General features: G+C 38.7%; 1 protein-coding gene across 1 annotated transcript in view; it reads left to right on the top strand.

The window, feature by feature from the left end:
• The window catches only part of LOC139716024 (vacuolar protein sorting-associated protein 11 homolog), a 36,406-nt gene that overhangs the window by 4,187 nt on the left and 4,325 nt on the right, over nucleotides 1–27,894 (top strand). Inside the window, exons 3-25 of the mRNA XM_071627581.1 lie at nucleotides 243–416; nucleotides 1,627–1,677; nucleotides 4,375–4,544; nucleotides 4,950–5,097; nucleotides 6,634–6,723; nucleotides 7,570–7,706; nucleotides 8,632–8,693; nucleotides 9,078–9,157; nucleotides 9,649–9,728; nucleotides 10,249–10,402; nucleotides 11,073–11,219; nucleotides 13,153–13,200; nucleotides 14,090–14,236; nucleotides 15,141–15,246; nucleotides 16,076–16,209; nucleotides 17,009–17,143; nucleotides 17,738–17,826; nucleotides 19,459–19,533; nucleotides 20,966–21,143; nucleotides 23,196–23,317; nucleotides 24,164–24,259; nucleotides 26,635–26,761; nucleotides 27,256–27,321. Of these exons, the coding sequence (XP_071483682.1) occupies nucleotides 243–416; nucleotides 1,627–1,677; nucleotides 4,375–4,544; nucleotides 4,950–5,097; nucleotides 6,634–6,723; nucleotides 7,570–7,706; nucleotides 8,632–8,693; nucleotides 9,078–9,157; nucleotides 9,649–9,728; nucleotides 10,249–10,402; nucleotides 11,073–11,219; nucleotides 13,153–13,200; nucleotides 14,090–14,236; nucleotides 15,141–15,246; nucleotides 16,076–16,209; nucleotides 17,009–17,143; nucleotides 17,738–17,826; nucleotides 19,459–19,533; nucleotides 20,966–21,143; nucleotides 23,196–23,317; nucleotides 24,164–24,259; nucleotides 26,635–26,761; nucleotides 27,256–27,321 (2,616 nt within the window). The remainder of the gene's footprint in view (nucleotides 1–242; nucleotides 417–1,626; nucleotides 1,678–4,374; nucleotides 4,545–4,949; nucleotides 5,098–6,633; nucleotides 6,724–7,569; nucleotides 7,707–8,631; nucleotides 8,694–9,077; nucleotides 9,158–9,648; nucleotides 9,729–10,248; nucleotides 10,403–11,072; nucleotides 11,220–13,152; nucleotides 13,201–14,089; nucleotides 14,237–15,140; nucleotides 15,247–16,075; nucleotides 16,210–17,008; nucleotides 17,144–17,737; nucleotides 17,827–19,458; nucleotides 19,534–20,965; nucleotides 21,144–23,195; nucleotides 23,318–24,163; nucleotides 24,260–26,634; nucleotides 26,762–27,255; nucleotides 27,322–27,894) is intronic.

Here is a 27,894-nt window from a genome sequence, read left to right as displayed (position 1 = left end):
TTTTAACCCGTTGAAGACCAGTCCTGAGTATTCTCGGGCTGGGGTAAATGAGAAATGTGTGTTTCAGGAAAATCAATCCATCTTCAATAGGTTAAGACTTTCTTGAGATCTATGTTAAGAATTTGTGCACAGATAGTAAAAGATTCAAAAAGACACTCTTTCCAAGCCAAGAAAGAGAAATCCTGCTTCGTAGTTTGCAAATTCCCAATCTTTTCCCTCGCTCTCTGGGCTCATCACCCCAGGACATTGACATCACAGCATGTGCCAGTGGGCGTGGCCAAATGACCCTTGGCGACTCCGAGGGCAACCTCCTCTTCCTGGACCGCAACCTTGAGCTGGACGGATTCAAAGCGTTTGAGCTGAGAGTGACGCACATCTTCCAGCTCAAACAGCACAACATCATCTTCACAATTGGGGTAACACTACTAATGTAAACTAATGCGGGTCATATACAGTACTGTGTATGCTCTATATTTTGCTAGGTTTTTACTTTTGAGAATTTTGTGCATCTGGGGGGCATTTCATGAAGCAGTTTGGTCGGATATTTTTCTGACAAACAGTTACAAGCTACTGAAATCCTTGCATCTGATTGGCTGAGAGCAAATTTGTCCGACAACTTTGCCGGACAAAATGCTTCATGAAATGCCCCCCTGGTGTTATTTGCCAATTCGATAACACACAAAGATATAAGTCTGATCCCGTCATGAATGCGATGTGCACACATACATTTCTTTGTCCATTGCTGTACGCCATGACTGTTAATTTCTCTTAAGTACTGTATACGCCTAATATTTCGCGAGGTTTTTATTTTCGCGAATTTCGCGAGTCAGGTGCTATTCGCAAAATTAAAGACACGCGAAAATATTGACTCTGATCCCGATGTGAATGTACAACGAACGCGTGTACACTTCTCCGTTGTAGTACAGGACTCTACGATCGCGAATATAACCACTCGCGAAATTGCCAGGAATTCCCGATTCGTGAAATCTTAGACTCGCGAAGTATATGGCGTATACAGTATTGGGATGCCCTGATTGGTACAAAATTTGGCTTGCTTAATATGTTCTGTATACAGTCACTTTTAAGGTGAAACTAAGATGCCAATAGTCTTATGTAATATTTAAAAGGTAAAATTAATAGGCTTATATAGTCTCAAAGACAGATTTAGTTTAGCGTTGCTACACTTTGTCCATTCACTTCTAGAGATCCAAGTGTCAAACTCATCAATATTTGTACAATGATCAACACATGTAATTCAATAAAATTTTATTAGAAATTAGATTTTTTTGAAATATTTCTTTTTAGATGTTTTTCTGATAATCCTTTTCTTCAGGGTAGTATGCTAATAATACACTCCTGTATTCTACAAGTAAGATACAGTATATAAGTGATAAAACTGATATTCAGTAGAATTTGTGACACATAGATGTCTGATGAAACAGTTGTGCCATATTCTCACTGGACAATCATTGTTGTAGATTAGGGATTAGGAAGATTACCCAATCCCCATTCACTGATAGTTGGTTACTTTTAAGCCATATGTACCAACTGGTGATGAAATCCTCGTAGAGGTCAATATTTTTTCAGTATTTTCTCGTTGCTTCTCGTGTTCTGCCTTCATTGCAGCAAGATGAGCCTGGTATAAATCCTGTCATCAAAGTATGGAACCTTGACAAGGTGAGTTATACAATGAAATCATTCTTGCTTAAAGAGGCATAGTCCCGGTAGTGTAGAGGGCGCTGTTGATGATACTGCCGATCACCGTTAGCATTGATACGAAGATTACCGAAGTTGAGCTGTCATCAAGAGTAAAGTGCTTAGGTGTTGCTAAGTAACGTTGCCTTCGTTGTCTTCTCTGCGCATCACGCAGTCTGTAGTAATGCCAGGGTGCGTGCATATGTGCTTGTTATTATGACATCACAAAAGAAGTTTGCTAAAGCTGTCATCCCCCTCAGCCGAATCATGAGCCAAACTGTGATCGGACCACTGACTACAGTGGATCGGACTTCTTCGGACTCGGGGAAGTGGGCCAAAGCGTAAGCGCTAAAGAGGAGTCGATAGCGTAGGTCTCTATAGGAAACTTGCGCCGTGCGCCCGGGGACGCATTTGACTAAAACACCGGGACCATGCACCTTTAACTTGTCATTATCAAAAGATAAGGAAACACCCCATTGTTTGGTGCTGTGTAGTCTGTACAGAATAACTTTCCAGGCCTGTTCTCGCTGGTAAAATTTTTCCTCCACTTTACTTTACACAGCTCTGTCAATGTGCACAAGTGTCGCATGCTTTGCATGGCGTCTGGTCGGACTAGCCTCCACCCTAATATTTGCCTGAGCTAGAGATGCTAGTGCAAAAGGACATTTCATCACTAGTTAGAATTAAGAAGTATGAAATATTCCGAACTGCTCCAGCTGGCATGGGTCACAACTCAATTGCAAGAAGTATTATTGTCCCCGCCGAACGAGTTCGAGCAGGGGACTATGAAACGGGCTCCGTACGTGTGTGTGTCCGTGTGTCTGTCCGTCCGTCTGTCTGTCTGTCTGTGCGTCCGTGTGTGATCAAAATGTTCAATTTGCTACTTCTCTGTCATTTATGAGCCAATTTTGATTCTGTTTGCTTTATATGATAGCACTACATGGGAGCTTTGAAACTTCTACACAGAATTTCAGTTGTGACCTTTGACCTTGACTTTTGACCTATATTGTACATTTTGCTTCAAAATGCTACTCCTTCGCCATTTCTAACCCGATTTCGATTCCGTTTGCTTTATGTGATGGCACTAGGTGAGGGCTTCAAAACTTCTACACAGAATTTTGACCTTTGACTTCTTTGACCTTTGACCTTGATTTTTGACCTTTATTGTACATTGGCTACAAAATGCTACTCCTTCGCCATTTCTAACCCGATTTCGATTCCGTTTGCTTCATGTGAAGGCACTAGGTGAGGGCTTCAAAACTTCTACACAGAATTTTGACCTTTGACTTCTTTGACCTTTGACCTTGATTTTTGACCTGCATTGTACATTTTGCTACAAAATGCTAAGTAAACACTCCTTTGCCATTTCTAACCCAATTTCATTTCCATTTGCTTTATGTGATGGCACTACAGTCTAGGTGAGGGCTTCAAAACTTCTACACAGAATTTTGACCCTTGACTTCTTTGACCTTTGACCTTGATTTTTGACCTATGTTGTACATTGGCTACAAAATACTCCTCCTTTGCCATTTCTAACCCGATTTCGATTCCGTTTTCTTTATGTGATGGCACTAGGTGAGGGCTTCAAAACTTCTACACAGAATTTTGACCTTTGACTTCTTTGACCTTTGACCTTGATTTTTGACCTGCATTGTACATTGGCTACAAAATGCTACTCCTTCGCCATTTCTAACCCGATTTCGATTCCGTTTGCTTTTTGTGATGGCACTAGGTGAGGGCTTCAAAACTTCTACACAGAATTTTGACCGTTGACTTCTTTGACCTTTGACCTTGATTTTTTACCTATATTGTACATTGGCTACAAAATGCTACTCCTTTGCCATTTCTAACCCGATTTCGATTCCGTTTGCTTTTTGTGATGGCACTAGGTGAGGGCTTCAAAACTTCTACACAGAATTTTGACCTTTGACTTCTTTGACCTTTGACCTTGATTTTTTACCGATATTGTACATTTTGCTACTAAATGCTACTTCCGGCGGGGACATATTTTACGCACCGCGTAATTTCTACTTTTCCTTGTTCCATACAGAAATGTTGGACACAATACAGAAGTATGAGATTTTATTGATAATGATAAAGGTACAGTGTATGTGTGCAAATGCAGATCAGTCTTTAATGCAGCAAATGTAGCTGCTTAGGTGAAGGAAAAAATCAATCAATTAATGACTGGTCAGTAGACTTTTTACATGAAACCTTGTACCAAATTTATCTGAGATTGATTTTGTCTTTCAGCATGAATATCTTGAAACAAAAAATACATTTCTAAAAAGAAATGGGAAATACTGGATAATGCTATCAAATATGGTTACTACATGATCAGATTCATACGAGACTATTCGATAAATACTATGTATGCCTTACAGGTCACATGTTTATTTCTTGCCTGATTTCATAAGTTGACTGATATTTGCTAAATGAGCAACGTACCAAAATATTTCAAACTTTGCTCCTCTTAAAAGGGATTCATATTTCTCATTCCATAAGTATTGTTCTCAATTGCAAATTTAACTAGGCATTTGCAAAATTGTCAATTACAAGTAGTGATGTGTGTATCATGATTCTTGCAAGGTGTATGACATAGACAGTAACTTACTACTTTGCGCCATGAATATGTAAATCCGATGTGACATCGGATCTCTGATTGCCATTTATTCACAGCGTGACAAGTCCAACAACCCATCGTGCACCCGCATCACAAGAGCCCTGCCGGGAAGCAACGTTGCCTCCAACGTGACGGCCATCGCGGTCAGCGAAAACCTGAACATGATGGCGATCGGCTTCCAGGATGGCAGCGTGACACTCTTCAAAGGAGACGTTACAAGAGACAGGTATGGGAAGGAGAAATCTAGCCACCAAATATCTTGGGATTCATAGTAACAAAGAAAATTAATGCTGTGCTGTGGTAAGTAAGCTTTCACTGCAATAGACGATAGAGTCACAAATATTAACCCGTTCCATACGGGAACCTCATGGTCTGTATATTAAATCTATGGGGATTTCAGAATACAGTATGGAATTAATAAAAGCCAATTGTACTATGCATTGTACCAAGAATTTTCATCATGGACAATGAGGTCAACCAATACAAATGTGAAATGTGATGATTTTGGTGAAAAGTTTTGAATTGTTACATGTTTTCTCTATAGTTCAAGTGTGATTTACACTAGATTAATGGTAATGTGTCAAGTTTTATTTAATTTTGTCATTTGCTCTGATTTTTTGAATTATTGCAGGCACAGCAAATCCCCCAAGATTGTGTACAAAGGTCGTGTTCAGGTCACTGGTCTTGCCTTCAGACACTCCCAGCGGAGTAATGTTCTATTTATATCCACGGAGGAAACAGTCGTTTCCTGTCACATTGGGTCAAAGGACGTCAGAGTGGTGAGCTTTCTCCTACTTTCCTATATTAACTCTTTGTGTACTTAGTGCCACAGAGTGCTGTATTATTCAGAAACTTCAGCACTTGAACAAGTTTGGAAAGCATTCTGGTTTTCAAAGCCATGTATGTTTTCATAGAAGCGTTCATGCGAGAAATGGAGTACAGGAAAGTTGAAGAGAAAATTGTGCGCTTGAGGCAATGGAAATCTTTATATGAATAAGCTATTGCTATGATTCATTCCATGTGCAGTGCATATAACAATTCATCGATCAGTATGGGCAGGGTTGGGCACTTGAGTGAAATATGTGCAGTTGGCAAGCCGGTAGCTTAGTGAGGCGTGTGAACGTGGAGCACAAAGGAGAGTCAAAAGCATTGATATTTCAAGAAACCTGAAGTAAATTTGAGACCATACCAAATGCTAAACACTAGATATTTGACATATAGATGCCATTGCCGTAAGGCTATGATCTTACAGCCAAATTACCCCAAATAAAGTCAAAGTATGTGACTTTTTAAATATGTGTAGAATTTTGTGTCTAGTATACTAATTTCCACCCAATTCATAAGCCAACACCATATATTCCTAATTTGTGCAATATGTTATGTGGAGTCAAAAGGGGCCTGAGCCTTCGATCCAAGCAGAATCTTTGTCAGAGACAAAATTATAAACAGACAGGGAAAGCAATCACATATAAGGACTACACACAACAAGAACAGTCATGGGAGGGCTGGGGACACAGAACAAAGAAAACAAAAGGGGTGAGTTGGAAGTCATGGGCAAGGAGCACAACAAGTAAGGGAGGGGGATTAGAGCAGGAGGGTGGTGGACAGACAAAAGGCAGAGGAGGGTCAGTGATGATCCCAAGGATCAAAGGGGGCAACCTGTGAAGGATATAAGATGAATAGGGAGGCAGCATCAAACAAGATGAAGAACAGCAGAAGGATAAAGAATAGGAAAGCAGTGAAATAGAAACAGCAAAAAGAGAACGGGGGGGGGGGGGGGGGGGGGGGAACTAAACAAACAGCAAGCTCTTTACCTGATGTACAAAGATGTGGGGACAAAATGAAAGCGAGAGCATCAACCAACAAACGCAAAGTAAAAAACAAAGACAATACATACTATATAGAAGTGGATCGATATATAAGTAAAAATCCAAAGGGGAGAAATGCAATGTATATGCATATATGTCTGTGTATTATATGTTACATGTCAACCTGTAAAACAATTGCATATTTCTGTCTTTGAGTTAACCCCTTTTCAACACCAGTGTGTGTAATGCCTGTTTACTTTGTTTAAAAGATGTTGATATGTTAACATTACATCCTGATTCACTCTTATGTAAAGTCATTTCATCATCCTGTATCACAAACTCACTGAAATTTGTATGTTGACTGCTTTTGATTTAATGATGTTCAAAGAAACATGTGCATATCAGACTTGTTGCTGTCATTTCTTTTTCTTCAGTGTTGTGCTTCGATTTGTATGACATTATTGACTGAATGTAACTTGAATGAATCTTTCTTGGTTTGATGCACAGGACACTCTAGATAATCATGGCTGCCCACTCCGCTGCGCCGTGATGAGCGACGCAACTCAGGACAACCAGTTCGTTATCGGCAGGAGTGATGTGAGCACTATTGGACTTATCCCTTTTACTTGCTCATACATTTAGAAGCCAAGTTGCCACACAGTTTTATTACTATAATGCACAATATCCAAGCAAGCAAATAAACAAACAAAGTTTACCGTGGCATAGATTAGATTTGATGATGGAATATTTACACAGCAGGGTCATTGTGACATATAACAAGAGTGGGATACCATGATCTAATTAATTTGCTTACAGTCAGTTTCTGAACACCCATGCAGATTATCAATGGGCGTATGCCACCAAGCATGGTTATCAGTGCGCAGAATGAGGTAGGGGTTGCCATATGTATTGATGCACTGTAAGGGGTGTTTGTAAGGTTTTTCTCAGTCATGATGTATTATCAATTGAATGCTACTTTCCAGTAACTCAAGTTTATCAGCAGTTGGAATGAGGTGTGATCTTATTCAAAAAGTATTATTGCTATTTCTGAAGAGATTTTCAGTAAAAGATGATAATATTTCCACAGTGCATTTTATTCTCTTTTAGTCCATATCCAGGTACTATTGCATCATCACTAATCATGATCATTTTATCAAATGTGATTAGTGATCATGAATTCACATTTTCAGTTTGAAAGTTCCTTGTTCGCATATGGAGTGTTACACTAGCAGCATGGGCAAAGAACACAATTCCACTGGAATATTGCCTTTGAGAAAGAATTTGAGGTGCAACAATGAGGTACAACACCAGTGGGTTTGAGACCAATTGTCATGGAGACATTGTGTTTCAACTCTTTCATCACATTTCTCCTGTTCTTTACTTTACCAGTTATCATTTATTCTCTCCCTTGCCTTGTCATATTTCTACCTGTCTTCATTTCAGGCGGTATATTTCTACCAGACAGACGGGCGTGGTCCCTGCCTGGCCTTCGAGGGGCGTAAAGCCATCCTTCACTGGTTCCGGGGCTACCTGGTGGTAGTCACCAAAGACAGCAAGACCATGCCACGGCAAATTGCTGGGTGAGGACTTCACTCTTTGTGTGTATAGGCACTTGGCCTATCTAGCCTAACTTTTTTTTTTGTCATCAGCTTTCAGTAATTTCTCCAATTTTAATAACCAAGTTGTAAAGTTAGCAAGCCCACGCAGACATAATGATGTGCCACATTCCATTATGAAGATCAAAGTGACATGATAGGAATTATTGGGATTCAGTAATCTGTATTCATTGACAATTAATTCCCAAATACGTGTACCTATCAGTGAACAAAGCACTTCAGCATGCATGTGCATTGACGAGCAAGCACAGTAAGAGTTAAACAAGAAGGTGTTCCAGTTGAGTCAGTGCATTCAAAAGCAAATTTCCATGGGTTGGACCGTCGATGCACTAACTTTATCACTGCAGTGCTCCGTAAAGCTGTTCTTTACAGGAACCTGGTGGCCTGCGTATTACAATGTACTGTAAAACAAGGAATGTTTGCGTGCATTTTAATTTTGGGAATTTCGCGAGAGCCAAGATTTGCGAAATTAAAATGCACGTGAAAGTTCTTGTCTACACTATACACATTGAATATTATGGGCAACTCGCGGAAATTTAATGCCGCAACAAAGGTCGTCGGCTCCAATTCGCGAAAATTTCATGCCGCGAAAATATTGTGTTTTACAATATTAAAGTGTATGGGCATTTCAGAATTCAGTATGGAATGGGTTAATAGAGTTAATGTACTTGTCAAGATGCACGTACATGTGTGATAAAACAATAATTTGCAATTCTAAAACACAAAACAGAAATTTGCACAAGTTTGTTCTTGGCAGACTTTGATATAGCATTTTAATTGTATAAAACAAAGTTGTAAGCTTATACAGTATGTTGGATGTCTTGTGCAGATTTACATTGAAAAGCTGTTTTCTGTTAAATTTTGAAATGTTCCTCTCATATTTCTGCAGGGAAGGAGTGGCTCGAATGATGGATATAGTGACTGTTTACGACATCCAAAACAAGTTTATAGGTGATGATTTTACTGTTCTACTGCTGAGTTGGTGATCCACCGAAGTAAACATATGTCTGTCTATGGCAGTTGCTTCTTTCTAAACATTTAGTAAGGTTAGAGGTGATAAATCAGCTAGAAAATATTTTACAAGCCCAAATTTGATACAATTTTGCTTGTGATTGTCTTTTCCCCCTGTTTTCCCAACATAGTGTATTTTGATCTTGTGCCTTCAGACAGTAAATCCATTACAGTAAAGATATGTACTGTCTCTGACAGTTGCTTTGTCTGTCTAAACTTTTTGTGTGGTTAGAGGTGATAAGTCACTTAGAAAGTATTTAATTGCCCAAATCTGATACCATTTCTCTTGTAAGCATCTTCTTCTCTCCTGTTTTCTCAATTCAGCCTATTCTGCTCCTGTGCCTGAGGTCATGGATGTAATCCAGGAGTGGGGCTCCCTCTATGTCCTTGGTGGAGACAGGAAGGTAGGGAGAGATTGTACAGTACAAACTTTCATGAGTGTCCATACCCATGACAGCCACGAATTGAATGAATGATCCAACAAATGCTTTCTATCACCTTTCGGTTGCCTAATTTAAGGTCATTCTTATCTTATTTCATTTCATTTTTTGACCAATGGCTTCTTCAGGTGGAGAATTTGTGGTATAACCTCACAGATACAAAAATTGTATGATGATTCATTGTTCATAAATCTGCAGGTAACATTTCCTGTCAGAAGATTTTGTGCTGCACAGTCATGCATCTGCCACATCATGAAGTGATTTGAAGTGGGTTTGCAACTGTGCTACATTCATTTCATGCAAGCAAAATACATCTTACTTTGCAGCAAGAAACGGAAATAGCAATTGCATAGTTTGTGAATAGAGTAGGCCTGTGTGGTAAGTGTAAGAGACATGCTAATACAGTACGCACACCCATTATCTCTCATCTGTGATGGTTTTCTTGATGTGAACAGCTATACCAGCTTCAAGAGAAGGACACACAGACCAAGCTGGAGATGTTATTCAAGAAGAACCTCTATGTGATGGCCATCAAGTAAGTCACTCAGAGCACCCCAAAATCAATTAATCATTTTTACCTCAAGAGCATAAACTCTTGATTGTCACCCCACAGGTTCCTCATTGGTTTTGTGCAACAACAACAACATCAAAATGTTATAGAAATCACATTTTGGCAAATAATTCGGCACCTCCTCTCCCTTAAAAGTAATATTTGTCAGTTGTCAGTTATTACAACCCCATGGATGTTGAAAATGTAGCGTACTTAATTCTTTTTCATTTCTTTGAACCAGAACAAAACAAAAAAATATGAAGATTTTGACAACAGATCAGCAAGGACACTTGTGAGGATATGCCATTATCTAGTATATAAAATTTGCATGATGTGTTGTGACCAATATTACTCTCTTACAAAAATGTGTGTGAAACTTTAACATATCATAACTATCTTCTGTATGTCCAATTTTGAGAGAACTTTAATAACTCTGTGTGGGTGATTGTATTCTTTGGGACTCAACCTGACCTTTCACTTTAACTCTTGTCCCATTCCGCGGTAGCCTTGCCAAGAGTCAGCACTACGACTACGACGGCCTGATTGACATCTTCACCCAATACGGCGACCACCTCTATAGCAAGGGTGACCACGATGGGGCCATTGCCCAGTATAAGAAGACGATCGGTCGGTTGGAGCCTTCCTATGTCATCAGGAAGGTGAGAGGAGAAATGGATTTATCGGACTATTGGTGGGATTGGCGCATTCAATTGTTCAGGCTTTGTAGTGACTGTACTGAAGCTTTCAGCTATTGAAACAGCCCACTACCTTATCTAACTCTATCAGCTACTCCTTAACTACTGTTCCCTCTTGAGCATGTCTGTAACAAATATCAAAACAGCATAATCAAAACACTAGGTGCTAAGTTTTATTTGTGTCTGTGTGCCTTTGCTGGTTTGTTGCACATGACCTCAAATATGAATAAATAGGACATTATATGTTTATTAGAACAAATGTTATCATGGTAACTTTGCAAAGATAAAAAAAAAAGAGAAATTTGTTGTAATCACTCCACCGTTCATACATCAATTGCTACAAAAGTGTAATTATTTCACAGCTGGATGTTTATGTACCAGATATGTTGCTTGAGTTTATCTAATAAGCCATTGCCATGGCAACTGCATCATTTTTTGGGAAAAAGATGACTTTTTGAGATGAAGTACTGCCACGATCCCCAAGTACTTAAAACAAATTTTGATATCCTCAATGGTTTGGAGGTAAACAAAGACAATGATTATGTATATTTATATTGTTGGTTTTTTTTAGTTCTGTTTAGAAGGCATTTTATTCATAGTATATGAACCTGTCTTTCTTTGATACTTTGAAAAGTTCCTGGATGCACAGAGGATCCATAACTTGACGGCCTACTTACAGGAACTCCACAAACAAGCCATTGCCAATGAGGACCACACCACGTTGCTCCTCAACTGCTACACCAAGCTGAAGGACACCAACAAATTGGATGAGTTCATCATGGTAGGGTGTAGAAGGAGGACCAGCAAGGAGGGGTTAAAGAGAGAGATGGGGTGTGGTAGGGGACCAGCAAGGAGGGGTGAAAAAAGAGGGATGGGGTGTGGTAGGGGACCAGCAAGGAGGGGTGAAAAGAGAGAGATGGGGTGTGGTAGGGGACCAGCAAGGAGGGGTGAAAAGAGAGAGATGGGGTGTGGTAGGGGACCAGCAAGGAGGGGTTAAAGAGAGAGATGGGGTGTGGTAGGGGACCAGCAAGGAGGGTTAAAGAGAGAGATGGGGTGTGGTAGGGGACCAGCAAGGAGGGCTGAAAAGAGAGAGATGGGGTGTGGTAGGGGACCAGCAAGGAGGGGTTAAAGAGAGAGATGGGGTGTGGTAGGGGACCAGCAAGGAGGGCTGAAAAGAGAGAGATGGGGTGTGGTAGGGGACCAGCAAGGAGGGCTGAAAAGAGAGAGATGGGGTGTGGTAGGGGACCAGCAAGGAGGGGTTAAAGAGAGGGATGGGGTGTGGTAGGGGACCAGCAGGGAGGGTTAAAGAGAGAGATGGGGTGTGGTAGGGGACCAGCAAGGAGGGCTGAAAAGAGAGAGATGGGGTGTGGTAGGGGACCAGCAAGGAGGGGTTAAAGAGAGAGATGGGGTGTGGTAGGGGACCAGCAAGGAGGGGTTAAAGAGAGAGATGGGGTGTGGTAGGGGACCAGCAAGGAGGGCTGAAAAGAGAGAGATGGGGTGTGGTAGGGGACCAGCAAGGAGGGGTTAAAGAGAGAGATGGGGTGTGGTAGGGGACCAGCAAGGAGGGTTAAAGAGAGAGATGGGGTGTGGTAGGGGACCAGCAAGGAGGGGTGAAAAATGAGAGATTGTGTGCGGTGGGAATGGGGAGGGAGTAGAACCTATTGTTGTAGGATGATATGACAATGTAGAGTACAAAGGGGACTGAGCTTTTGATCGCAGAAGAATTAATCTTTGTTAGAGGCAAAACGACAAACATTACAGGGTAAGCAGACACTTACATGGACTACAGACATTTAACATAACACTCACTGTCGGGGGGGGGGGGGGGGGAGGGGGGAGGGGGGAGGAGGGAGGGGGGTTGGGGGGGGCTAGGGACACAAAAAAACACCACCAATAACAACAACAACAACAAAAAGAAAAACCAGGGATGGGTGGAGTGTCATCCAAGCAAGGAGCCAAGCAAGTATAAGGAGGGATCATATATCATGTATAAACAGACCCAAATTAACTTTGACGAGGTTAATGTACACAATATTACCACTTGTTGAGGCAGGCTATTTTTTTTTTTTAACACATGTTTCCTGTGGACAGGTGCTTGAGTATACTTCAGACTAGTCTTCAATGAGTTCAGGACAGAATGAGCCTCATTGGTTTGTAATTTATCATGTAGATCTCTTTCCTAGATGTGGTTGGTCCCAAATGGGATCTATCACTTGTTTTACTTGTCTCTTGATGTGTTCTAATCTTCCCCAAGATGAGCAGGTTGTTTGTGATGGAGCCAGATATGCCTGCTTTCGAGAAATTTCTCTCTCAGAATTAGATGCCATCCTGGTCCTCTTTGATTGTTAGCTATTCTTTTGTTGTGATTTATTCTTTTGTTGAAATGCATTATAAGCTGAGTAATGTCATGATGAAATGAAGGGGTCGGTGCAATATAGTGCTAACCACACTTTTGTCAAAATTGAGTTACATGCATTTTCCTGATCCTTATCCTTCACTCTAACCTCCGTGAAAATATCATATTTGAATTCAACCAATTAGATGGTAAGAAATGCATGCATTCATGTTTTGTTTTATCAATTTACAATGTATGGACTTTCCAAACATTTAACAGCGATTATCTCAAAATGACCATTGTGTGGGTTAGCACTATATTGCACCGACCCCTTCAAATCCTTACTGTAATCAAACTTGTGTGCTCTCTTTTCTCACAGACCAAGGATGACAAGTCAGTAGACTTTGATGTGGAGACAGCCATAAAGGTATTGAAAGAAAACAAATCAAATGTCCTCATTCTAAAATCAGTCCATACTTCTTATGATGCCATGAGGAATTGTCTAAATCATGTTATTTGCATTTAAAGTAAAGATTTATTTAGTTGCATTTATTTCATGTAGAAGTAATAATTAACTGATAATATGTGTTTTGTTCATTTTTGAATACTGACAAGGTTGTTTTATTGATTGAAAGTGAAAAGATAAGTAGTCATAGTGAAGGGAAATAGTGTTTGATTAGAATAACTGTTGATTGTCCTTGATTACTAGATACATTTGTCTGTGTGTTTGTTTGTTTTTGTTTCGTTTCTTTTTTATTAAGGTTTAAAACATCTCATTATTAGCAAGCTTTAGATCTATGATGCAAACGCAAAGACGACGCAGCCTCCCGGGTTGGACAATGGAAACAACTGTCTCGCGCATGTGTAGAACATCATTTTTTGCCTACTAGTATTTAGTGCCGTCTTAGTATTTGTGTCACAGATCTAATGCTCACTATTTTCTCTACTAGAGGAGTACATGGGGCGGATATTCCTTTATGGGTAGTTTCTTTTAAGGGGTGAGAAAGTCCTGATGTCAAGAACTTGTCCCATTTCCATTTAACACTATATTTTTATTGGTACTTCTACTTCTCTAGTATGTTATGCCATGTGCATAGAGTACATGTACTTGCAAAAAAAAATAGTATGCACTATTTGGTTGTGGTTATATCATTATTTTTCATCATCATCATTATCATCATCATCATCATCATCATCATCATCATCAATATTCTGCAAGAAAAGCAACTTCAAGCCATCAATGTCAAACAACTGTGATATAGACCTGTTATCAGCATTGCATTTTTCGCCACCTTTTGTCTCTCTGCTCCATGAAGGTGTGTCGCCAAGCAGGTTACTTCAGGCACGCCCTCTTCCTTGCCGAGAAACACAGGCAGCATGACTGGTACCTCAAGGTACAGCTTGAAGACATCAAGGACTACCAGAAGGCCCTCAGCTACATCGCCACTCTAGACTTCCATGAGGTAAGGTGTCCCATCACATGACCAAGTGTCTCTAACTTTTCTGCCATTGCTTTCCTTGTATTTCTGCTTGTACAGTGTAAGTAAAACCAGGAAAGTGCAGATCTTTGCATAATCATTGATTGAATCTTGTCTATCAATCCATCTTTAATTTATCTATCTATCATGAATCTATCATCTATACATCCACGTGTCCATTAATCCATCTACCATTTATCTGTCTATTTATCTATCTATCTGTCATCAATATATCTGTCGGTCCATCCACCTATTTGCTTTGCTATGTATCCATCTATCTGCCTATATATCGATTGACCTATCTGTCTATCTATATATCTATCTATCTGTCTATCTATCTATCTATCTATTTATCTATCCATCTATCTATCTGTCTGTCTATCTATCTATCTATCTATCTACCTACCTATCTATTTATCCATCTATCTATCAATCTAGTATCTATTTATCTATCCATCTATCTATCTGTCTATCTATATATCTATCTATCTATCTATCTATCTATCTATCTATCTATCTATCTATCTATCTGTCTATCTATCTATCTATCTACCTACCTATCTATCTATTTATCTATCTATTTATCTATCTTTCAATCTCGTATCTATCTACATGTATGTACCTACCTGCACATCTGTTACTCTGACTGGTTGTCTGTCTATCTATCTCTGTATTTATGTATATATGTATGTACATAGGTATTTATCTTTCTATATCTTTTTTTATTTATCTCCTTTATTTTAGTAATAACTTTTCTATAATCCTAAATTGAAGTATCTGTCATCCTTCCATATCTATGTGTTTTCTTCTTTGTGTATGATGTCTTTTTCCATGAACCACAATTCTCTCTTTCCATTTAGCTTACTGATATAATTTTTCTTTCCGGCAGGCCATGGACAACATGAAGAAGTGTGGTAAAACCCTGATGACCGAAGTACCCAAGGAGGCAACCGATTTCCTCAAGGTCCTGTGTACAGACTACAAACCTGCAGATAGTAAGTCACTTCAATAGATTCACAGTTTTGTGTTAGCTTACTTCATCAGGTCACAGGAAACCACATTTCGGTGGGATGGTACTGGGCTACATTCAAGCCATATTTCAAGGCAGAAATGCAAACATGGATCATAATTCAAAATGCTGACATGAATCATAATGCAAAAATGCTGACATGGAACATGTTTACTGTGAGGGAGCATTCATACAAGTTTCGTCGATGCTGATTCTGCCTCAGCTTAAGGTCTGTCATTGCGCAGCATGCTGTGCAGTTTGACCTAGGAAGTATAGGTCAGTCTCACCGCTCACTTTCTGACTTTGTTCTCCATGAACTTGGAAGCACATCAGGAAATGATGTCAAAGAATCATGACTGAAAACTCTTGTGTTTGTGCAATTTCAGCAAAGCTGATTCTGGCAGATTTATTATTCAAAACGCTCCTTTCTATGCATTTCAAAATGGCGTTTGATACACATTGATTGATGAAAAATTGCATGAACGCAATTGTTTTCAAATCAAACATGTTTGTAAACCATGACTCTTGGGGGCAATATGGAGCATGAGCACGCCCTGCTTTATAATACTATGAATTGTAATATTTATTGTTAGTTCTTTTTTGAGGCAGAGTAAAAATTTGATGATGACAGGATAATAATTTCTGGAGCAGAATTCCCCAAAATATGATAGATTAATTGGTTTCATGTCCATTGTGTTTACTGGAAGAGGCTTAGTGGAGAAAAGCTGTTCAATCAAGAGTCTTTTGACTCACATTTAGACTTGATTGTTTTGTTTGTAGCATTTATATCCGTTCCTTTCTCTCTTTTATTTCAGGACCATTGGTTGACCCGTCGACATTAGGAGGGGGCATGCCACCCCCGATACAGCGTGCCTCCGTGGAGGAATTCATCCATATATTTGTGAACAACTCAAGTCAACTCATGGAATTTCTGGAGCACATGATCAAGGTACGTAGGTTTCTACAGCTGTAGATTCAGCTCCAGTGTAGTTGTGTCAAGAGATTTTTTATTCCCTGAGGATCTAGCTACTTCTGTCAACATGGAAATGTTTTTGCTACGTAGATATCATAATCGGCAAGTGTGATGAATTTTGATGATCTTAATGTTGCTGACTGTCGGCACATTTTGTCCCAGAGCAGAATGAGAAATGTTACAGAATATTTGCCTGCTTCCTTTTTAGAAAGCACTTTCTCTTCTAAGAGAAATCATTGTGTTTGTCAGTGCTTAGACTGTCAATGTTTTGCTCTATTGAAGCAGTTTTGTCAGCTTTCATCTTCACTATAACCTGACATCTCACATGGTGTACATATGGCAACAAATGTAGAACAGAAATTTGTAGACTATTCTGCAATAACTCCTTTCATTTTCCTGGAAGAAATTTCATATAAACAAACTTTTAATGTAAAGACCAAGATATTGCATCAATACATATTCACACAGACTTACCATAGTTTGGTTGAAATGTCAGATTCTTCAGATAGTCAATTATCAGTTTGAAATCAATTCAGCAACTGCAAACCTGAAATGGGTGTGAAATATGTGTAGTATCATGCCTTGACATTTCATGTGTTAGTAAATCAGAAAAGCTTCAAGTTGCTTGGTTTCACACCAGACTATAAACACATTAAAAACTTCAAAGAGGACCAAATGAAAATATATCTGCCAATTCCAATTTCGATGTTTCTCACTCAATTCTGACTGGAAATTGTTGCTTGATTGACGTCATCCACTGCTGTTCATATCACAGGTGCAGACAGAATCTTCAAGCCAGATCTACAACACGCTGCTAGAGCTCTACCTCCACGACATGGCTCACGAGGCAGAACGACGCCCTCGCTTGATCCTGGAGAAGAAGGCTATGGGACTGCTGCAAACGGGAGAGGTCAGAGGTCAAACTAAAGTAGCAGTAGTGAATGTGGCACTTCTGGATGGTGGACTGATTGTGCAAAATGCCTCTATCAATCATGTGTTTCAAAAGTCAAATACCTGTTAACCCATTGATGACGTGCTGATTTTGCTATAACATGCATTTTCAATAGACACCAGCACGAGTATACTCGGGATTAATCTTCAACTGGTTAATCATTGTGTGAAAAATGTCTGTTTCAAAGCATGTTTTTGTTTGAAATACTGTATAGAGAATGGAATATCTTCCATTACCTGCTTGCTATCATGATTAAATGTAGAATATAATGATTAACATGGACATAGTTTTCTTGTGGTGAATTTATACCAATTGTTCCCTTTGGCCATCCAATTTTTTTTGTGTGTGTGTGTGTGTGTGTGTGTGTGTGTGTGTGTGCTATTATTTAGGAATATATTTGTATATTTGTGCTGATGATACCGTGTCTGTATGAATAAATTAGAATTGAATTCCTGCTACATCATTTTAGCCTGAAAATATATATTCCTTTTTTTATCCTCAGATTTTTTTTATTCTCACTCTTGTTTTATTCTCTGTCTCTCTCTCTTTCAGGCACGGTACGACATCGACCAAGCGTTGGTTCTTTGCCAGATGCACAGCTTCCAGAAGGGTATCCTCTATCTGTATGAAAAGGCCCAGCTGTAAGTCCCATCACTTTGAGTCTTAATTAAGTCATTCAAACTCAAAGTCATCATTAGTGAATCCACTATACCTAATCTCACACACCAAAGTCCTCCTCTTCTCTTTATACCCCCGCCAAACGAAGTTTGAAGGGGGTATATGGGAATCAGCGGGTGGTCGGGCGGTCGGGCGGTCGGTCCGTTGCAAATCTTGCGTCGCGAACTACTTCCTCAGTTTTCAACCGATTCCCATAAAACTTGGCACAGATGTGTGCCTTGGGTTGTAGATGTGCAAGACGTATTTTTTGACAGTACCCAAAAGTACGTTGCCATGGTAACGGCATATTATGGGCAAAAATGGTTACAAATCTTGCGTCGCGAACTCCTCCCACAGTTTTTGATCAATTTTTATGAAATTAGGTACAGATGTTCATCTGAATATGTTAATGTGCAAGACACATATTTCCGCAGTGGCAAAAAGTGCGTTGCCATGGTAACGGCATGTTATTGGTAAAATATAGGGCAAAATGCTTCATGGCAAAACTGCTTCATCAGTGTTCTTCCAATTCTCATGGAATTCATATTGAATGTTTGTCTTAGGATATAGGTCAGCATGACACATTTCTTGACAGTGACAAAAAGTATGTTGCCATGGTAACAGCTCACATATTATGAGCCAAAATGATGGAAAATTTTGTGTTGCAAACTACTTCCTCAGTTTTTGCCCAATTTCCATGAAACTTGGTACAGATGTGTGCCTTTGGTTGTAGATGTGCAAGACGCATTTTTCGACAGTACCCGAAAGTACGTTGCCATGGTAACGGCATATTAATGGCAGAAGATCAAGGAAAGATCTTGCGGATTTAACTACTTCCTCAGTTTTTTGACCAAAGCTTATGAAATGTTGTTTGGCGGGGGTATAACCAGTCGCTGTAGCGACATTTCTAGTTCTGTCTGTCTGTCTGTCTGTCTGTCTGTCTGTACATTGTATGTCTCTGTCTCTCTGTTTTTCTGTATCCTTCCAGCTCCAACCTTTTTTCAGTGCATAGTATCTTTCATCTTTCACTGACTTTCTTTTTGACTGTGTATTATTGTATGTGAATCATGTAATATGAATTAAACAAAGTGGAACTACAGTATGATATTCTTGATGATTCAGATAGTTACCTGTCATGTATAAGTGTCATACTTTTTGCAGTGATTTGATGAACACCAGGAAAGATGTTTTTATCAAAACATAACATGAGTTCTGTTATTACAAATAGGATGTGTCAGTTATTTTGTGCGTGTTATTGCATTTTTGACCAAATTTCTCTAGAATTTCACCCGTTGCTATACTAATATTAGATAGCTTTGTTTTACAGCAAGGGTTATCTGAATTACATCAGAATATGGTATTTAAAAAAAAAAAAGCCTTATATACAGACTGTACATTGTGCACAGATTAATTTAGCACATACCGTTTATGAATGTACAAATGCGTTTTACACAAGTATTAATTTTGTATTGCACAAACATGTCTGTATAGAGTGTATCTCCTACCCCAATTTTGATATGTAAATTCAGTGTGTCGAAGTGGAAGGAAAGCATTTTGTATTGGCAAACAGGAACGTTTGATTTTACATGTTCTCCTTGTTTTGTTTTTACCTGTAGGTACCAGCAAATATTACATTATCACATGGAACACAACAGTTATGATCAGATCATTGATGCCTGCAAGAGATATGGGTAATTAGCCCCCTTTTGCTTTATTTTTGATATTGAATTATGTTACTGAATTAATTTCATACAAGTGCCCATGATGTACCCAACAACGCCAGGTTAAGTAGATAAGTTTTCTACTTTCCTGCTAGAAGTACTGTACATCTTACATTCAAGATGTTGTAAGGCATTTTGTTTTCGTTTTTGTTTTTATGCCTCCGCAACGAAGTGGCCGGAGGCATTATGTTTTCGGGTCGTCCGTCCGTCCGTCCGTCCGTCCGTACGTACGTCCGTACGTCCGTACGTCCGTACGTCCGTCCGTCCCGTTTTGTTTTTGTCGATATCTCAAGAACCGTGTGGTGGTTTTACATCAAACTTGGTATGAGGGTATATCCTTGGGGGATAATACTTTGTGTGGATTTTAGGGTCACAGGGTCAAAGGTCAAAGGTCACAGGTTATTTTGTGAAAAAAAAAATTGAAATTTCATGTTTTTCTCCATATCTCGCAAATGGTTCAAGGTATCTTCATGGAACTTAGTATATATGCTTGTACTGATGGGCAGTGATTATCTAGGGAAGTTGGGGTCGTGGGTCAAAGGTCAGGGGGTCAAAGGTCAAGGTCAACTCCTCAAAATATCACTACTTTCCTTAGAATGCAATATGCCTGAAGGTTTTTTTTTTTTAAACTTGATGTATGGCATGTATTACCCAATATATATTTTGGGGGAAGTTTCTTGCCAAAAGGTCAAAGGTCAAAGGTCAAGTGAAAGTGCTAAATTGCACTTTTTCCTCCATATCTCGAAAGTAACTCCAGGTATCATCATGAAACTTACATATTTATGCATGTTCAACCTAACAGTGATTCTCTTTGGAACTGTGAGGTCAAAGGTCAAAGGCCAGGTCTAGATAATGCTATTTTCCCATTTGATACTGAAATTATACTTTTCCTCAATACCTTGAAAATTACTCAATGCATAAACTTATAAAAGGGTCAAAAGTCAAGTAAAAATCATCAGTTCCCCAAATACCTGCACTCTGACATTTTAATCATTCATCCAATTGAACCTAGTTCTAGGAAAGTGAACATTCAGCACATTTGTGTCAAACCTGTCCTTTTAATATTTTGCCAGTTGTGTGAAACTGTCATCACACATTGTCAAGACATTGTACTATAGACCTATTAGGAGAACCATGCATTATGGCGGAGGCATATCAGTAGCCGTAGCGATATGTCTAGTTTCAGAATAACAACAGTACAAAATCTTAAAGTTCCATCTCATTCATGTAAACTGCTCAGCAGGAGATTGCAAATTGAATGCACACAGGCAAGACAAGCTAGGTAAATGAATTAATAAATTGATACAAACATGACTAAATAGATAGATTAAAGAGATAACAGGAACAGTAATAAGTCATGCTGTTGTTGTGAATACTTGTCTTCAAATATTCAAATTTCCAGCAACCAGGATCCTAACCTGTGGGTCCAGGCCCTGTCCTACTTTGCTGCTAAGGAAGAGAACTGCAAGCCATTCATCGTGGAGGTCCTGTCCCAGATTGACCGGCGGAACCTGCTGCCCCCTCTACTGGTCATCCAGACCCTGGCTCACAATTCCACGGCAACCCTATCTGTCATCAAGGTCAGTTGGTCTTATGTGAAAGAATTTCAACTCCTTTGATCTTAGAGGTTTCTTGCATCATAGAGTTGTACTCGCTTAAAGACACACATACAATGTACCTGAGATTCCAGAGGGCGCTGTTGAAACAGTTGACACAGTGCTGTATATAAAGAGAGTCTGGCCAACTCGGTTTTTGGCTTATGAGTTTTGAAGCCTGTGATTGGTCAAAACTGGTCACGTGATCTTTGTGGATCCATGTCTTTTTTAAAGGGGATGGCTAGTAACTGATCAGTGGGAATGCCCATTAACAATCGCCCCATCACTGTACAGGCATGCTAACCTTGAAACATTAAACTGCACATTACTTGAATATGAGACCATTCTGAAGCAAATAATTTTCACAAAAGAATAGATATATGTGACAGTGCATCTCAAAACGAACATAAAGTCGCACATACTGATTTTGCGTGAGGACTGAAAATAAGTGAAATGGGTCAACCTAGCCAAACTTGGCTTTTTTATATTTTCTGAAAGAGCGGGTCTTCTTTTACATTATGCTAAAATTTGGTATCATAAAACGGGCAGGAACGTGTGTTTTTTTAGCAGTTTATCTGGAACATTTTTGGTAGAATAGTGTGATTATATGTGTCTTTAGAATCCCTTTTTCATATCTGAAAAACCTTGTCCACACTCTTCACTTTCAACTCTAATAACTTTTGAAAGGATAGTGCTACTGCTTTGAAAGTTGGCATTAATTATGGACAGAATGTGTTAATGAGGCATGTTTAATTTCAATTTAATCTGTTAATCCCTTCATTGTTGTTACTCTTGTGGTTTGCTTCCTGGTTTTTTTTTTCCCATTCATCGCACAGCCAGCACGGTTTGGTAAAGATTAAGCGCTTGAATAGACACTGTACTTCAGAGCCTCTTTTCTCAATTCACACTTTTGCTGAGTTTGTGCTTTCTTTCCAATATTTAGATAGGTAAGGGGAGTCCATTTGATTTGAGTTATACATCATTTTAAAGCTTAAAGTCTGCTCTTTCAGAATATCGTCTTAACTAAAAATTCATGTCTGGCGACTTTTTGTTTGTTTTGAGGTGCAGAGTCACATATAGTGTACTCTAAAATGAATCCCACAAGGATTGGAACAATCATCCCTCAGCATTCCCACTGATTCCCACTGATCAGTTACTAGCCACCCCTTTAAAGTGCGCTCTTACGCGGTGCCCATTGGTAACTACACCTTATTTGGCTTGGTCATATTGTTACGTCTGAGCGTACACGCTAGCCCTCTATCACATTATAGGCGCGGTAATGACATGGCGTCCAATTTATTAGTTGTCCAGACTCTATTTATATACGGCACTGAGTTGACACAGTGCCAACTATACATAGAGTCTGTCCAACACTTCGTAAGTGGGTAGCACTATGATTGTGACTACGAAAACTGTTTGCAAATTTGATCGCAACTGTTTTTGAACCCTGACAAAATAAAGAATTTGCTACATTTGCAAACATTCACCTCTCAGTTGGATATCCCCCTTAGAGAGTTAAATGCTGCAATAGTGTTTGTTTATGCCTTTTCTCATCAAGTTCAAATGTATATACAACAGCTGTTTGTTCATTATGTCTCTAAATCTCATGGAATTCATGTCTATACTCATCTCATAATAACCTCCAGATAATCAGAACTGAAAAGCCTATTCACTGTAATCTGAACTGTAATCTGAACTAGAAATTCCAGAATTATATCTTTTAAGTTTGAATGTAAGTGAGGAAGAAAAGAGCTGGAGAGAGTTGACGGATATACATGATATTATTTCATAGCATTGATTGTGCGCTATAGCCCTCCTATCTGTCTATCATTCTCTCTCTCCATCTGTCTTTATCCCTCTGTCTGTCTTTTTGTCCATCCTTCTCTCTGATTGTCTCTCTCTTTTCTCTCCCACTTTCCCTATTGTCCCTTACCCATCTCACTCGTTCACCCTCCTCCAAGAATCAAAGTTCAACAGAGGGTGTAGTTTTTAACCCTCTATCTTTCTCTCTCTTACTTTCCTTGTTTTCCCCATCAGGACTACATCGTACGAAGACTGCAGCAAGAGAATGATCAGATAGCGGAGGACGAGCGTCTCATCAAACAGTACCGCGAGGAGACAAGAAAGATGAAGAGTCAGATTGAAGAGATGAAAACCAGGTAAGCTGTAGTTGTCAAAATGTAAAAGTCTGGAAATTGTCCAGAGGTCTCCTTTAAACCCATGCCCTACAAGGCAGACTTATCAGCCCACAAGACACCCACTATCAGAACCTTCGAAATATTTCCACTATCGACCAAATTATCCCCTTAATTCTGTTCCTGCCATAAATACGATAACAAATAATAACCTTTGCATCAAACAACTTGAACTTTTTAGAAAAAAACTAACAATGGCTTTTGGGATAGAGAGATATGCATACACTAGTTGCATAAGAATTGACACAAATCCAAGATTTCACAAAGTTTTTATGAAACAAGCAAATCTTGTATGATTTGGAATGTGCCAATCAAACAATAATAAGCCTTTCTGGTATAAATTACATAGCGTAAGTGTTATTTTTCAAAAGTGATGACTGCACAAACTTGCACATCAAAAGTTATTTGTGAATATAACTCAAGGCCTACCTTATGCATCTATCAAGCACTGATACACTGATCATCCCTACAAATTTGAAATTAACTTTTTTTCTGACTTTGCCGTGTGTATGTAAATGAAATCATATATCCTGACTTTGCCGTAAGTATGTAAATGAAATTATCTGTCATGTGTGCTAAACATGTACACCATACTAAATGTCCGTGCTATTTCCATATGTTGCATTTCCGACAAAAAAAAGCAGTAACAAAAATTATAAAGAATACAGAAATACAACAAAAAGGTCATTGAAAATTCAAATTACAATTATGAGTGAATGCATAATGTGATTGTTAGTGGAGAGACTGAATTCATTCAACTGGTATTGAATTGTTGTTTATTTAATATGTATCTTTTTAATTAAATCCTAGTGCCAAGATGTTCCAGGTGTCCAAGTGTAGTGTGTGCAACCATCCACTGGAGCTTCCCTCAATTCACTTCCTGTGTCAACATTCCTACCACCAGCAGTAAGTAGAATGAAGAGAGAGCCCTCTGTAGTCTTCAGTGGGACAGGTCTTTTCACCAACCGTAGATTATTAGTTGTAGAGTTTGCTCAGATTATTACCTTCGCGAAGGAAGGAGGAGGTTAAGTGATCATTGGCGTTGGTTTGTCTGTTTGCAAAATAACTCAAAAAGTTCGGAACGGATTTGAATGAAACTTGCAGGAAAAGGCGATAATGACACAAGGAACAGATGATTCAATTTTGGTAGCGATCCGGGAATATGCTTGAGAGGTCAATCTACACATATTTGAGGTTTGCATACGCGTTGTATATAGCACGTGCTCTACTCATGGGAGACGCCACACAGCTGCAAGCTTATGACGTAAACAAAGGTCTCCATGATGGGAAATTGGATGATTTTCAGCATGTGTGTATGATACATTGTAGGTGGGAATGAGCTGCTTGGCAGAGGTCTGCGCTCTCAAAGTGCTTTTCTAGTTGGAATATTAGTCCTAGAGTTTGCTTTGTTGCAGCGAGTATTAGAGGACCAGATAAACATGAGTAGTTGAAGAGTTTGTTCGCAAAACCGATAAGTCCATATTTGCCAAATGGAGATATTTGCGATTAAAGGTCAGGAAAAATAAAGATAATAATAAGAAAATTTGTGCTTCTCTTGAGCATAACTTCAAAAATATACCTTTATATGTAGGGACCAATATGTCATTTAAAAGGTATTATTTTGTACTTAAAGGACAAGTTCACCTTCATAAACATAAGGATTGACAGAATGTAGCAATATTAGTAGAACACATCATTGAAAGTTTGAGGAAAATCAGACAATCCGTTCAAAAGTTATGAATTTTTGAAGTTTTTGTGCAGTACCCGCTGTATGAGAAGACTACTGCAGTGTATGAATAACTTAGATGTCACATGCGTACAACAATATAAGGAAAATATAAAGAGAATTTCACAAAATTCCATCTTTTGAAAAAAGTACACATTCCCCTGACTCGTTACCGATAAATGTTATGGGTAATATTATTCCCCCTGCCTTTAGAAAGAGGCAAGTCAATTGCTCTTTTATTATGCGAAAAAAGTGAAAATATGTTGAATTTTCTTTTATATTTTCTTTATACTGTTGTACGCATATGACTCACAAGCTGTAGTAGTCTCCTCATCCAGCGGTTCCAACACAAAGATTTAAAAAAATTCATAACTTTTGCATCGATTGTCCAATTTTCCTCAAACTTTCACTGATGTGTTCTACTAATATTGTTGCATTTTCTCAATCCTTATGTTTGTGAAGGTGAACTTGTCCTTTAATGACCGAGACCGTACTTCAAAATCTTCAAAAATGGACTTATCGGTTTTTGCAAACAAACTCTTCAGTCTGCTCTTCCAGAATTATAAGTGTGTGTTGTGTGCGTGTGTTTGTTTTAGATATGTATGTGTGTGCACATGTAAATCTTTATACCGGTCTTGTTTCTGTATGCATTGTCAGTTTCTGTGAAATCATGAAGCTCTGAGCTTTAATAACCTCTGTATAGATCACAAGCCAGATATTTCTGAGGGGCTGTCCAGTTGTAGCCCACTATTGCATTTAATTTCAATGGATCTGTGTTCTTCGATAACTTCTCATTCCCCCTTCCATGTCCCTATTTAGCTGATCAGTACTTTTCAAACTAATTTGCTGGGATTGTTAAAGTGGAAATTTTCGCGATGTTGAAATTTTTGCGCATTTTGCGCGACCAAAAACTAGCACAAAAATAAAAGCATGTGAATATTTTTGCTTTCCGTATGTTCCAGTAGTTGATGTCTGATTGGACAGAATTAAAAAACATGCAAAACTCTTCTTGCCCTGCTCTGTGCGAAAAATTAGTCGTATTAAGATATCCACTTTTACAGTATTTGCTTTAATATTTGTCAACAACTAGTCCTTCTAAAATGAAAACAATTGTTATATTGTTCAAGTTAAAGATCACAGCCCCTCTATACAACATGCCTGCATACCACAAGAGAGAGCATGCCAGTAAAATTAGCTACTGTACAGTAAAAGTGAAAATTTTCGCGATGTTGCAATTTTCGCGCATTTCGCTCAGCCAAAACTAATGCAAAAATAAAAGCACGCAAATTTTTTTGCTTGCCATATGTTCCTATGCATGATGTCTTCATTCCGCGGAATTAAAAACACGTGAAGCTCTTGTTGCCTGGCCAAGTGCGGAAAAATCATTTGCGCGGAAAAAAAAAAAAAAAAAACTTTTACAGAAATCAATCAACTGAAGCAAAGTAAAGATGTATGTATGTAATTTATTCAGAATAGGGAGAGACAGTGCATAATCAGATAAACGAGATTTCATGTAATAAAGCCATATGAAATTCCTCTTTGTGGTTTTCCTCAGCTGTTTTGAAAGTTACGCCGAGAATGAGCAAGAGTGTCCAGCCTGTCTACCTGAGAATAGGAAGGTCTTAGACATCATCAAGGCCCAGGAACAGAGCAAGGATCTCCATGAACAGTTCCACCGACAGGTGAGACCTGTATTAACAGTCTCATGATCTTTGATGTTTGATCTTCATTTGTGACCCATTACCACTTTTCCCTTATGATGTCTATGGCAGTATAGGCCCCCCCCCCCAAAAAAAAAGCAAAAAAAAAAAAAGCAAAAAAACAAAGAGATAGGGATAAAAGCTAACAGCTCTCTGCAAAATGCATGAGTGCATAATTAGCAAGGGTTTAAGTGTATTTGTAAGGACTTCATGTTAATCCAGGTTAATCTAATTATTGAGTTTGATGAATCCATCACAAGAAGACATTTATCTAACATTTATTAAGGTGTCAAAAGTGTGTGTCATTTTATTTTTCCTTTTTTTTGGGGGGGGGGGGTGGGAGGGTTTTTTGTGTGTACATTTTCCTATGTGTAAGTTTTGATTCTCTTGTGCAGTCACTGTTAAATTGATATCAGGTTTTGATAAAGAGCCTTTAATAATCCTTCCACTCTGCATGTTTTCTTTTCACACCATAGCTGGAAAAATCACAAGATGGCTTTTCTGTGGTGGCCGATTACTTTGGAAGAGGTGTTTTCAACAAGGTAAGCAAGACATCTCTATGTTGAATCATATATAGAGGCTTCACATTCGTGTGTTGCTCAGCCATGAGATTTACAGCAATCAATATTCCACAATCATACATTGATCAATGTGTTCAAGATTGTTGTTTTTTATTATGATGTTTTTTGTGAGTTTCATTTTTATACCCAGAAGTTGGGCAGCAAATATTTCAAACTGTACATCTTACCACAAAGCTAGTATTTTCTATTTCATCAAAAATTTTAGATTGAAATTATGCTTTGTCCAAAATTTGATGTAGCAGGCTAAATATTCACAACTTCACCATTCATTGAAACAAAAAAAAAGTGTATATATGTTATTATTGTTATTATATATAGTATTATATATCTATTGTTGTGTGAAAATTATTTGCTTTAGAATGGTCTCATATTCAAGTAATGTGTAGTTTAATGTTTCCAGGTTAGCGTGCCTGGTCAGTGACGGGGCATTAATCTGCACATTACTTGAATATGAGACCGTTCTGAAGCAAATAATTTTCACACAACAGTAGATATATAATGTACTCTTAAATGAATCCCACAAGGATTGGAACA

This window comes from Diadema antillarum, unplaced genomic scaffold (assembly GCF_040938485.1).
Source record: "Diadema antillarum isolate AM-2024a unplaced genomic scaffold, OU_Dant_1.0 scf00000060, whole genome shotgun sequence".
In the NCBI taxonomy this organism is placed as follows: domain Eukaryota; kingdom Metazoa; phylum Echinodermata; class Echinoidea; order Diadematoida; family Diadematidae; genus Diadema; species Diadema antillarum.
Note: the sequence above shows the minus strand (reverse complement) of the source record. Positions and strands in the feature narration are given on the sequence as shown.